This window comes from Manis pentadactyla, chromosome 1, assembly GCF_030020395.1.
Source record: "Manis pentadactyla isolate mManPen7 chromosome 1, mManPen7.hap1, whole genome shotgun sequence".
Lineage (NCBI taxonomy): Eukaryota > Metazoa > Chordata > Mammalia > Pholidota > Manidae > Manis > Manis pentadactyla.
The window spans coordinates 201,259,905-201,273,047 of NC_080019.1; the positions used below are offsets into that span (position 1 = coordinate 201,259,905).

At 54.4% G+C, this 13,143-nt stretch overlaps 1 protein-coding gene across 6 annotated transcripts in view; it reads right to left on the minus strand.

Annotated features, from left to right (window-relative positions):
- Nucleotides 1-11,987, minus strand: part of IQSEC1 (IQ motif and Sec7 domain ArfGEF 1) — a 381,158-nt gene extending 369,171 nt beyond the window's left edge. For 3 of the 6 annotated variants that reach the window (XM_036911509.2, XM_036911510.2, XM_036911507.2), the window contains exon 1: nucleotides 11,652-11,984. In XM_036911509.2, the coding sequence (XP_036767404.1) occupies nucleotides 11,652-11,941 (290 nt within the window). In that variant the 5' untranslated portion in view covers nucleotides 11,942-11,984. Of the gene's footprint in view, nucleotides 1-11,651 lie in introns of all 6 variants that reach the window. The other 3 variants (XM_036911503.2, XM_036911501.2, XM_036911511.2) reach the window with 2 other exon arrangements.
- Nucleotides 11,988-13,143: the final 1,156 nt, after the last annotated feature.

Consider the following 13,143-nt stretch of genomic DNA (forward strand, 5'->3'; position numbering starts at 1 on the left):
TTCCTCCAGACCCCCTTTCTCCTCCCTGGATGTTTGGCTGCTTTGCCATATGGCAGGAGTCAAAATTCAGCTCAGAGTGTGGGGGATGCCGACAAGAGTGGGCAGGCGTTCCCTGAGTCAGTGGGTGGGGGGGTCAGGCCTGCTCCCGTCGGCCACCCCAGTCCCTGGTCAGGCTGCAGGCCTGGGAAGCATTCTCAGCACTGTGGTGTGGTCTCCTAATGAACCGTGGAATCAGAGCGCCCTTCAGATGAACAGCCACCCCCCGAAGTTACCTGGCACGGACAGATCCCCACAAGGGGGCAGGGCAGGTTGTCACATTTCACTTGGGGAGAGGCAAAACCTGGTCTCCACCTGCGGACAGGTCCTAAGTGACACTTCTGCCAGCCTTAGGTGGGGGACAGGACAACACAGCCTGGGCTGCAAATCCTTGCTCCTCCCCCCATTGAGAAGTCAAGCGGACGTGGCAGAAGCGACCTTGTGGGATTCCAAGGTCGAGTCACAAGAGGCCTCCCACCTCCCACAGGCCCTTTTGGAGTACTCACTCGGGATCCCTGGGCCACCACGTGGGGAACCTGACTCCCCTGAGACCCCCACGCTGGAGAGGCCACAGGGAGACACTCCAGTTGGCAGTCACAGCCAAGCCCATCCTTCTAGACATGTCTATAAATTCCAAGATATGTACATGAAATCATTGTGAACCCTTCAGACCAGCCCATCTGCTATTTGAACACCACTGACTAACTTCCATTGAATACAAGAACAGAAGGACCAATTGCCAAAGCCCTGTCCAAACCCTGACCTGCAGAGTCTCAAGATATAATAGAAGGGTGGTTGTTTCAAACCTCTACGTTTTAGAGTAATTTGTTACACAGCCAGAGATAACCAGAGCACTTATAGTGATTGAAAGAGAGCCATCTGTTCATTCATTCAACACATATTCATTTAAAACCTACCTCTTGGCTGCCCTTACAGGAAGAGCAGAGACAAATAATTTACTCTCCTTGTCCCCAAAGGAGCTTCTGGTCTGGTTCCTCCTCCCCCATTTGTCTGGTTCAATACCCAAGTGCCCATCCCCCCCACTTGGCAGTTGTGTCCCCCAAGGCCTGCCACTTCCCCCACTTCTAGATCCTGGCCCTGCCTTCATTCTCTCCATTGAGAAGCACATATGTGAGATGTTTGCCTCTCAAACAGATTTTATTATGTTCCCCAAAGTCCCCTATGTACTAAAACAAAAGAATGAAAATCTTGCACTGGAAAATATCTAATACAAAACAAAGTAGTAAGGGAGGGAGAGAGGAATAAAAAAGACTCATAGAAAGTAAATAACAAAATTGCAGATGTAAATCTTGCCTCAAGAATTATATTAAATATAAATAAATTAAACACTCCAAACAAAAGGCAGGGATTGGCAGAATACATTTTAAAAAACACGTAATCCAACTATATGCTGTCTATAAGAGATCACTTTAGATTCAAAGACACAAATAGATTGAAAATTAAAGGGTAGGAAAGATGTATCAAAAGAGAGCTGGAGTGGCTATACTAATGTCAGACAAAATAAGACATTTTGACAAAAATTGCTACTAGAGACAATAAAGGACATTTTATAAGGATAAAAGGGTCAATTCATGAAGAAGACATAATAATTATAAACATACATACACCAAACAACAGAACCTCAAAACATGTGAAGCAAAAACTGACAGAAATAAAGGGAGAAATAGACAACTCAAGAGTAATATTTGAAGACTTCAATACCTCTCTTTCAATAATGGATAGAACAACTAGATGGAAGATTAACAAGTATAGAGAGGACTTCAACAACACAACACCGTAAACCAACCAGACATGACAGGCACACAGAACACTTTACCCAACAACAGCAGATACATGGTGAGGTGTACTTGGAACATTCTCCAGGATATGTCATGTCTTAGACCTTAAAATGACTCTCAGTACATTTTAAAGGACTGTAAACATATAAGGTGTATTCTCTAAATACAATGGACTAAAATGTAAAGGGTCCCCTAAAAATGCATGGATGACAGCTTTCAGGGGGATGTGCTTGGCTCTCATTCTTGTACAAGCCACAGCCTTCCCCACCATGCTTGCTTCTCTCTGTCTGTTTCCCCACATGTACAAAGGGGACAATAACAGTACTTATCTCACAGTCATAGCAAACGTCTACAATAAACAAGTCAGCCATCATAGTTATTATTACTCATTATTAACAGAGGGTAGTAACAATAATCCCTCCATCTCTGGGAGAGGAGACATTCATTCATATAAGGGGTTAAGACTCCCAGAAAACCTTCACTCCCATTATTTCACTTGGTTCTCACTGCAGCCCTGCAGGATCTTCTGTTAAATGGGGAGAAGTTGGTAGTGGTGAGTCCCGTTAGAGTGTCATCTGTTGAGTATGCCCAGGCCCTGGCTCACAGAGTGCCAGGGAGACTGCAGGTCAGCCTGTGGGTAGGAATTGAATGGGGTAGTCGGGGTCACCCTGGATATCCCTTTTAGGTGGAGGATTTTTACATACCTTGAAGTCTGAGAACTGCTGATCTAAGTGAAATTAAGGTCTCAGAGAAGTCTGTACAAAGAAGTGAGCATGTAATGGTGGGGGATGGATTCCAGATGGGTCTGCTTTTTTGTGGGGAGACTTCCATTCTGCTTTAACCATTAAGTGTGAAGAGGCTGTAACAGAGGGTTAAAGGGATTGTGAAGGCACATCCTACAAAGGGTTGGATTTGAAATCAGCTCTATGAGATGTGCAGAAGGTAGCCAGATAACAGAGAGACAAATGCCAAAACCCAACCAAGGCACTGGGTTCTAACTCCCATGACTTTTCTCTAACATCAAATTTCTTCGTGCTCTAGGAAGGAAGAACAATAAAAGTAGAGGAATGAGGGGTACTCTGTATTTACATACATTAAGGATTTAATCCTGACAACCCCTCTCTGAGGGAGGTGGTGTCTTATAACTCCATTTTATAGGTGAAAACACTATGCACACACAGAGAAGCTAAGTAACCGGCCAGAGGAGACAGACAGAACGCGGTGGAGGGAGTAGCCTGGCCCCAGAGTGTGTGTCCTGACCACACAGCACAGTGTTCTCCAACAAGGAGCTGTCGAGAACCCCCAGCTGCCCTCGGGGAGGTGAGTGCCCCAGCCTGGGCTGTTCCTGCAGAGGGGTGAGTGAGTGGGGGGAGCTGGAGGCAGGGTGCAGGACATCAGCAGGCCCCCTCTCACTCACCAGTCCAAGAAACACCTCAGGCAGTAAACACCGACAGTTCTCTGCCATCCGGAGCGTTTCCTTCTGGTTAGGCAATGGTCTCTCCTTCCTGTCTGGACACATGGTTGTTGGAGGGGGGAGACAGGATAGGTTAACTTTTCTTTTATCCAAAACCCATGTATTCCTGCTCACCTTTACCTGTACACCCAGGTCCAAGCTCCCAGCACCCACAAGTCCTGCAACATGTCCCTCAGTCTCCTGGTCACTGGCCCCCACCTGCCCCAGGGGCCCAGTGTCCTGTCCATGCCAAGCATAGTCACAGCCCTCCTGCGTACAGCACCCTCCAGGGACTGCTGTCCCCAGAACTCCCTCTGGGACTCCAAGGCCCTGCTCACTCTGCCCCCCACAGGTGGGCCCCCCCCCCGTGGTCCCCTCACTCACTCTGCTCCAGACACACTGATCTCCTCGTTGCACCTCCACCACACCAGGCACACCCCATTCCAAGAACAACCCCAAAAGGGAAATCCAGGCATCACTAACCCCATTAGAAGCAACCTGAGAGCGTCATTTCACACACCAAGGGAGAAGAGGAGTGGGGTCTCCAGGCCAGGACCTGCCCAGACTCTTACCCCTACACTGACCACATAGGCCACCCACCCATTTCAGCCTGTCTGGGCACCCCTGCAGCCCTTCCCCAGGCTTGTCCACACACCTGCACGCCCTGTGAGGGCCCCCTCAGGGCAGCCTCAGTACCACTAGACATGGGCTGAGGACATTTCATTTGTCTGGGAAGGCAGTGGGGTTTCACACAGCCCTTCATCCCAGCCCTGCCACACCAGACACTTCACAGGCAGGCTGTAAATGGCTTCCGTGGGAGGCTCCGCCAGGACACCCTCTGAGGAAGCCCTGTTCCTGTAGTCAGATGAACAGGGCCAGGCCCAGGTGCCCTGACCCCCCGCAAGGTCTGACACTCTTCGTGCAAGAGTGTACATACAGCAAACAGCCATGCAAACCAGCAACAGGCAGGGCGCAGAGGCCGATCGTACCAAATGACCGAGCGTCCCGGTGTGTCCTGATGAATGAACGCATGTAGGAAGGCCAGAGAGGGCTCCACAGCAGCTTCTCAGCAGGTCAACACATGCTCACACGTAGGGAGGGGGCAAGTGGGGCCAACTCAAAGCAGAATGCCAGGCACTGGCTGGGTGCTTGACAGCTTCCCCTGAATGTCACGCCTACTACCAGTGACTACCTCATCAGTGGGGGCCACCACCGCCATTTTGCCAAAAAGGGATTCGGGCTTCTGGTGGTAAAATAACTTCTCCAAGGAGACCACAGCATGTGGGAGGCCAAATCTAATGGTCAAAGGGAGAAGCCATAGCTGTCCCTGGGTGGGTGACTGCAATGGAATTAATTCTGTTCTCTAAAGCTGAAAGTCTGGATGAGCTGACCACACCACATCTGTAAACAGCTGCAAATGCTTCACCAAACAGTTGCACAATGCAGCAAGCAGCTTTGAAGCCACACTTTGGAGCAGCTCTGGAGCCCAGTGGGGTGGGGAACTGCATGGGCACTGGAGGCAGACGGACCTGGGTGCGAATCTCACCTCTGCCACTGGGTGACTGGGTAAATGGCTTAACCTCTCTGAGCCTCAGTTTTCTTATCTGCAAAATAGGATGATAACAGCTCACACCCCGCCACAGGGACAGAGCATCGAGGGAGACACTGAGGAAATGTGCCAGTACACAGTGCCTGGAATAGGCTCAGTGATTATTGTCAAAAAATTCTAAGTTTAGGTACAAAAAAAGACAGGGTTTCTGTCCTGTTCCTTTGTGAATCTTACTTCCTCCAAGAAGGAAAGCCGGGCATTGCACAATCAGGCCTCAAAGTACAGCTTTGGAGGGGGTGAGCCAGTCTTGTTTACCACCCTGCCCCTTAGGTTGAAATCTTGGTTCTAAACCAGCTCTCTGGGCTGGTCCACGCTGATGAGATCTTACCTGGCCCAACCATCCCTACTCACAGGCCTGGCATGACCACCGACAGCACTTTCCACACCCCAAACATACCACACACCTTCCCACCTTGCCTTTCACATGGGCTGTTTCACCTGCCTCAATACCATACTTCTCTCTCTTGCTCTTCAAGCCCCTGCTCAAATGTCACCTCCTCCAGGAGGCCTCGGTTGATGCCTGAGGGTGGCCATCTGCTTCCTGCTCTGGGGCAGCACAGCACTTGGCGCTCTTCCTATCCTGGCTCAGTATCTCTGCAATCTTCCCCTTAGGGGACTATGTCCCTGGTCACGTGTTTCCAAGTAGCGGCAGTCATGGAGCTGCCCTTCAAGGACAAGAACTGGGAGTGAGTAGCCCAAGCACAGTCAGTGAAGAGAAGGACGGGGAGATAACGTGTGTGCACGGCTCAGCCTGGTTTCTGGGACACAAAAGGTGCTCTGAAAATGTTAGCTCCCCATCCATGTGGCTCTAAACACCCTCAAGGACAGACTGGCAGGTAAGCAAGCAGATAGAGCAAAACCTTCCTTGTGGAACCTGGAAGGTATTCTGCCTTGTATAGTTCTTTCAACTCTTTTTTTCAACATAGTTCCATATGCTTGAAAATGTTCCTAATAAAAGGTTGGGAGAAACAATCCTCAAAAGCATTCTCAATGCTCTACCTATTCCTCCCCTGCAGCTACATTTACTGCATCCTAGGAGGCCAGGCACTCTGTGCAGTTCCTACCCATTATGCCCCGAACAGAAGCGGCCCTGCCCAGTTTATACAGCAGAAACTTGGCCTCAGAAACTTGGCCTTACTTGGGAAGTCCATACTGCTGGCAGGTGGCTCAGGCAGGATGGGGATCCTGCAAGCCCACTGCAAGGACAGGGCTTAACTGCTCAGGTGGCCACCACGGGGCGGCCTGGAGTACGTGCAGAGCTGGGCCAGGGCAGCTGGGGTGGGGGGAAGCATCGGAAAAACTCAAGGCTCCAACTCTTTACTGATTAAAACAGAAGCCCTTAGCATTCATAATAACTGGTCCTGCCGAAATTATCAGCCCTGCTCGGGGGGAAGATAGGATTCAAACTCCAGAGGCCTTGCTGCCTTGGAGTGGCTATCAGTGCTGTTATTCTGTTAAGTCTGGTTCACAGGTGGGGCAATTTCAGCTGCATCCGGTGGCAGATCTGAGGCCCACCAAATTTCCAGGCCACGAGGGTGGCCCCAGACAGCACCACGGCCTCCTCTGTCACTTCTGCTCCTTATCAATTAGGTCAGCTCGCTTTCCCCTACCCCAGTTCTTTGCCAAACGCCCGGCGCGCCTGTTTGTTTTTTCTGCTGCTCTGTGGCAATTATACGAATGACACTCAGCTTGACAAGCTAGGAATGGAGCTCTTCCCAAGTTAGGCGAAGTGTTGCTCCTTCTCACAAAACAAAAGCAGGAGACAAAAAAAAAAAAAAGAATGCGATCAGCTGTCAAAACGATGTCATAGACAACACAGCTGACAGGTAGCCACCAAGCTAACAAAAAACGCTGGTGCCTGAAACCCCCAACTCCTGGACTCCTCATCATGTCTGAAGGCTCACATTCCCCTCAGCCGTGGCCTGAGGATCTCCACGGGCTCCAGAAGGCCTTGAACCCACAATGTGGAGGCGAAGATATACACCAGAAACAAGGGTGTCTCACCTGCGTCTCACACATGGTGCTGCTCTGAGCTAGATAAAGCAGCATTCCACGATTTATTTTCCAGGTTGTTAAATAATAATTCGCTTAGCTTGTAGACGGCTGGGAGAGAGCTTCAGAGAGACACTCTCCTCGTCTTCCTGAGGATTCTACCATCTGCTGGAAAAATAAGAATCGTTCACCCCATTCCCTTGGAGTTGAACACATTTTGTCCAACCAAGACAGACTTCCAAAAGCAAGCTGCAGCTTGTCCCCAGCTGAGGGACAGCCTCCCTGGCACTGGATACTCGGCTTTATCTTGGCTGGGAGAATAAGAACATTATTTCATGGAAACGTGAACCCTGTGTGGCCTCTGCCACCCTCACAGATGAGACAAAAGCCTCTTGGCCTCTCTGGGCCTGTACGCAGCCCCCACTGTTTGCTATGAGGGGACAAAGAGACAGGAATGTAAGTGCGCTCAGGTCTGCAGACCATGCACCATGGGTTTGGTGCTTCCCAGCAACTCTGAAGAAGAGACTGACACATCGTCAGTAGAGCCTCCTGCGTCACCGGTCCCTGCCGCCCCCTCTTTCCCGGTCACCCCTGAGCTTCCCTCCCAGCTGATGCACCATCATCATGGTAATGTCACCACAGACCCAGAAAGAGCGCTTGTTGGGTAAGTCAAGAGAGACTGAATGCCACTGGAAACCTCCCCCAGAGTGAGTCACCAGCTCAGAGCTTCGGGAAAACGTCCTCTCGGAGTGATGTGACAGCACTTGAGGGCTGGAGAGGATAAGGAAGCGAGGAGGCTGCACCACTGGGCCCTCTCCAACCTCCGCGGGCTGATGTTCACCTCTGCCAGGAAACTTTGGAGGGGCAAAGGCTGGAAGGGATCAGCCCATTCAGTCCTTGCCCCTCTGCTCTGCCACATCCGGTGACTGAGGGCATGGCCTCGGTGACAAGATCCCACGTGGCAGGACAAAAGCCATGCGTGCAAGGGCTCCCTCCAGCACCAGAGGCTGGGAGTCACACAAGACCCTGGGAGGCTCTGCAGCCTGAAGGGCAGTGGTGGGTGAGTGAGAGCAGGGGCTGAGTCCCAGTCCTGGCCCCACCCCTGGCCCTGCAGGAGAGCTTCGGTGAGCCACCTGGCCTTTCTGAGCTTCAGTTCCCACATCTGTGAAGTGCGGGATACACCTGCCCCTGCCTTGTGTGAGTGCTGTGGCCGTGGAGCAAATGCAAAGCCCCGGAGCAGGGCTGGGCACACAAGAGGCCTTCAATGAATGTAGCCAAATGCACTCATGCCTGCTGCCCGCAGATGCGGTTCTATACATTCACTGCACCTGCTCAAGTCCGAGCCAGCTTTCTAAAGGAAAACAGTGGTTCCAATCCCCCTGCTTTCACCCGCTCAACAAATATCTACTGAGCACCTAATATGTGCCTGAACCTCTAGTGGGAGGGGGATGGTTCTAGAAACATCATTAGAATGTAGCCGCCTAAACACTGCATATAAATTCTGATATCAAAAAAAATAATTAAATAACTGAATGTAACCAAAGGCATTCTGTTTCTCTCCTGTTATCATCCTGTTTCCCTGAAGCTGAGAAACTCACAATGATATCTTTCAGCAGAGGTTGAGATATCAATGAGGACTTTCTGAGAATGGGTTTAAAGGTTTTGGCCTTGAAAGTTTGCACCATGCCCAGTCATGCCACCCAAGGACTGCTTGGGTGAGGGGTACCAAGATCACTTCTGTTGAGCCTTTCCAACGATCTCTCAGTTGCATCTATCTGTCCCCTAGCAGAACACTGCACCTTACGGATCTGTAGGGGCACCCTGTCCACATGATGGCGGGGAGCAGGGTCTCCTGACTCAAGCTGCAGCAGCCAGAGGCTGCTTAGAAAGGTCAGCCAGGCCTGGCTTAGCTTGACATGCTCACAGCAGACCCTTGCCCACAAGGACCCTTGTCTGCAGGTGGGGGGAGCTGGCACTAGCAGTACCTGATGGGATGGCAAGGGCACCAGCTGAGTCCCCCACAGGAAGTAATCCTGCCACTGTGGCCTGCCACTGCCTGGCATGTGGGGAAGCTCACCCACGGGTGCTCCTGTCTCAGTCATGGGTGTCCAACCCTAGCCTGACTTCTGGACAGCCATTCCCCACCCCACGCCCCCTGCACCGGGCCCCCGGCGGTCTCACCCAGGCTGTCAGGAAGTTCACTCACCTCTTGGCTGTGCTCAGGTGACCCAAAAGAAATGAGAAACCAACTGACAAGCAAAGAATCTTGAAATGCATTGAACACCTACTGTATACCGATATATCTTCACTTAATCCTCAGACAAAGTATGGGAGGCAGCTATGACGATACTGTTTGGTGTGTATCAAAAACAAGGCCAGAGGCTGAGAGAGGTGGCATGCCTTGTCCCATGCATCGGTCACTGGCTGGCCAGTGCAGAGATGGCCACTGGACCCAAGTTCATCTTATTTTTACTCTCCTCCCTTCTTCCTTGAATGACCCAAGCACAAAAGTGATGGCTCTGCATGCCATTGGCAGCTCTCAGGGCATTGGTTATCCCCTGTTCCTTAGGCATAAATCACTCTGTCCCACTGCAGGACCGTGGGCACCTCGAATCCAGACTGGGGAAAGCAGCCCTTGCTCCTTCCCCACACACGCTCTAGTGATGCCGGACGGTGGGCCCAGTGTGCTCCGTGTTGAGAGAACTCACAGTCTCGTTAATATGTTGGTGCTTTACAGCCAAGCTCCTCCCGGGGCGGTCTGGGGCCAGCAGCATCCACACCTCCTCAGACCTTGTTGGACACGCAGGCTTTCCAGGCTGCCCAGATCTACTGGTCAGAACCTGTGTTTTAGCAAGTTCCCCAGGCACATGCAAGTTTGAGAAGCTCCCCCGAACTAGAACTTAAGCTAGGGACTGTGATGCCACCATTTCTCTTAAAGGAGATGCTACTCTAGGCACTAGCTGTGTCCCAAGCAGGGAAAGCCAGTCTGACACAGCTGGGACTTCTGAACAAATCCCAAGTACAACCCCCCCGAACTCTCACTCCAAGGCCACAGCCCAGACACACACGGTGGGGATTCCCCACAGCAAGCAGGACTCGGGGCCTCTCAGAAGCTTCCTGTCCCCACACTTGGTCACCAGAGGTGACTTTGAAGGGAAAAAGGAAACCATGCCCAGGACGGCACTGTGAGGGGTTTGCTGACAGCATGTGTCACTGTTTCCCGTGGAAGCAGGGCGTGCAGCCCTGCCGGGGCGGGTTGTCTCCCTGCACTGCAGAGGACTTCACCTGGCAGCCCCCAGCTTTTCTTTCAGCCCTGGCCTGGCGGTAAGAGCTCAGGCCCCTGCAAGTAGCACCAGGTGACGCAGACAGGGTAATGAAGGGAGTCCAGAGACTCCAGAGAGCCAGGGGGCAGGGTGACCGCAGGCAGCAAGGGTCTCTGCTTTCCCTCAGTGACACCAGCAAGGAGCTCTCTGGGCCCCCCTCCTCCCTCCCGGGCTAACCCGAAAGCAGGAGTTTGCCCCTAGGCCTGCCAACACACACCCACGCCCCGCTCCTGCCCTCACCACTTTCCTCTAGAGCCCACCAGAGCCCAGGAGCTCTGCCCAGAACTCATGGAGGAGGCTGAGTGTCAGTCAGGGGTCCTCTGTCCCACGGCCACAGCCTGGCACAGCCCCACCTGGGGTCGGGGAGACACTGGGTCCAGGACGGCGGTACCTGGACTTCTGGGAATTAGTGCACAGACACACGCTTGGAGGGATGGACACGCACACACACACATCAAGTCCCACAGGATTTTGGAGTCAAGGGTAACTCCTCCTGCATCATTTCTGCCCTCTCCCACCCTCCCAGAGAGCCCTTCCCGAAGCTGTAGCCCACCGCCATTGCTACCCGTACACACAGCTTTTCTCCTGTGCTTCAGTCCATGGAGTGTGGGCCAGGTGTTTGGCAGACAGGACAGAGGGGTAAGCAGGACACAGGGCACGCAGGAACCCCACCCGTGTCCTCCGATTCCCTGTGCCCTCTGCTTTGCCCCTGCTGGGCTCCCGGACTTGTGCGGAGAAGGGCCAGGCGGCTGACTTGGGCACCCACGGGAAGCCAAGGGGCAGCCAGCCGCGAGCTTGCCCTGGCCGCCGGGGGCCAGCGCGGCTGGGTAGTCCCGCCCCATCCTGTCCCCTGATTAATCCTTGGTCCGAAATAGAACCAAGTAATCCCGGGGTGAGGCGGGCGAGGTATTAACTCCTAGCCGCGAAGAGATGGAGGCGTACAGAGGGAAGGGGGTTCGGTGTGTCTCAGGCTGGAGGCAGCCTGGGATCCCTTCCGGAGGGACCACGACCCGCAAGTGATCGGCACCTCCTGTGCCCACTTCCCACCGGTTTCGGGCTCTCCGGGTCAGGAGTTCGGGCCCCGTGACCCAGAGCCCTAGGTCTGCACTCGGATCAGTCCCCCGTGGCGAGGCCCAGAGTCGCCGGGGCCTGAGTCCCTCTCTGTCCGTCCGAGGACAGCGGCGCGGGTGGGAGCTCAGGACAACGTCCTGGAGCCCCTTTTCTTGGAGAGCCCAGTGGCCGCCCGAGGTCCAGACCCAGGTCTGGGCCGCGGCTGGCTAGGAGTCCCCGGAGTGCTCACGGGTCTCTCGGCGGGCAGGGGAACGCTCCCGGGCCGGGCACCCACCGCGCCTCGGCCCGCCTCTCCGCCCCGAGAGGAGCGGGGCCCCCAAGAAGTTCGTGCACCCCCGGCACTCCCGCCGCCCCCGGTCCCCGCTTACTTGTCGCGGCGGCCGCCGAGCTCCGGGATGGCGCCGAGCGGCTGCGGGCAGGGGCCGGGCCCCGGGGCCGGGACGGGGCCGGGATCGGGGCGGCGGGCGCACGCGGCCAGGTGTCGCCGGTGCCGCTCCAGCAGGCCGGCGTTCTCCCGGCTTAGCCGCGCCACTTGGCGCTCCAGCTCCTCGATGCGCCGCCGCCGGCGCGCCAGCAGCTCCTGCTGTGCCGCGACGATCCGGGTCAGCTCCTGCAGGTACTCGGCCGCCTTGCCGGGGGGCTCGGCGGCGCTGGCCATGGTCCCCGCCCGGCGGCCGCGCCTCAGGCGAGCGGGCGGCGGGGCGGCGGCGGCGGCGGCGGCGGGGCGGCCATGGCTGCGCGGCGGGCACGGCGGCTCCGCTCGGCGCGGCGCGGGGCTCGGCCCGGGGGGCGCGGCGGCGCGGAGCTGCTGCGGCCCCGCCTCGGCTCCCGCCCCCGCCGGCGTCCGCCCCCGTCGCCTCCCGCGCCTCCTGCTCCCCGCGCCACCGCCCGCTGCCCCACGGACGCGCCGGGGCGGGCAGGGCGCGGAGTCGCGGTCGCCGCGGGCAGGCGAGGAGTTTGCAAAGTGCCGGCTGTGACGCGAGGGGGAGAGGGAGCCTGGGTGGCCGGCGCGGGAGGAGGCGGAGGGCGGGCGGGCGCGGCGGAGGGAGGGCGCCGCCTGCCGGGCCCCGGGCCCGCGCCCCGCGCGCGGCTCGGACGACTGTGGCTCCATCACCCGCCTCCCTCTGCAGCCGCTCTGATGCATATTTGATTAAAAAAGAAATTCGGCAAAATATATCTTCTTACTACCATCAGCCGACGATGTGTGGTGCGATCAGAAAAATAAGCTCATAAAAACTTTGACATTTTGCACAGATCTAGGTCTACTAAAACTCCAGGTTTGTTTCCTGCCGGGCCCTTCCACATTCCAAGCGGGCGGTGGCCCTAAAGCCTCCCGATGTCCTCGTGGGAGCATGGCCCTTCCACCCACACCCCGGGTTCTGGAAGCTAATGGGCCTGTAAGGCAGAGACCCACCTGGGCACTGGCTTTGAGACCTTGGGCGGTTTGTTTTGCCTCTGAGTTCTGTTTCCTCAGCAATAGTGTTTTCTATTTCTTGACTTTTTGTTATCTTCATAATTTTTGTATTCCAAATTTCTTTGGAGCTAAACTTACTGTTCTGTCTTGCTGGCTTAAAGAGCTGAGTTATTTCCATTGTTTTTCTTTTCTAGCAAATGCATTTTAAGACTATAAATTTACCTCTGGGCAAAGCTTTAGCTACATCTCATAAGTTTCTAAAATTTGAAATAACATACATTTTGATGGTACAGTTTTTCTTTATTAAGGCTGGCGTTACACTGGTTTGGCTGACACTTGGTATCCAGACCTATGTTTGTTGATATCTCTTCACCTCCAGGAGGAGGTGAGCCTGCATGGAGAGAGCCATACTCTTCTAGGCCCTAAGCCCTCTTTGGGTATCCCCT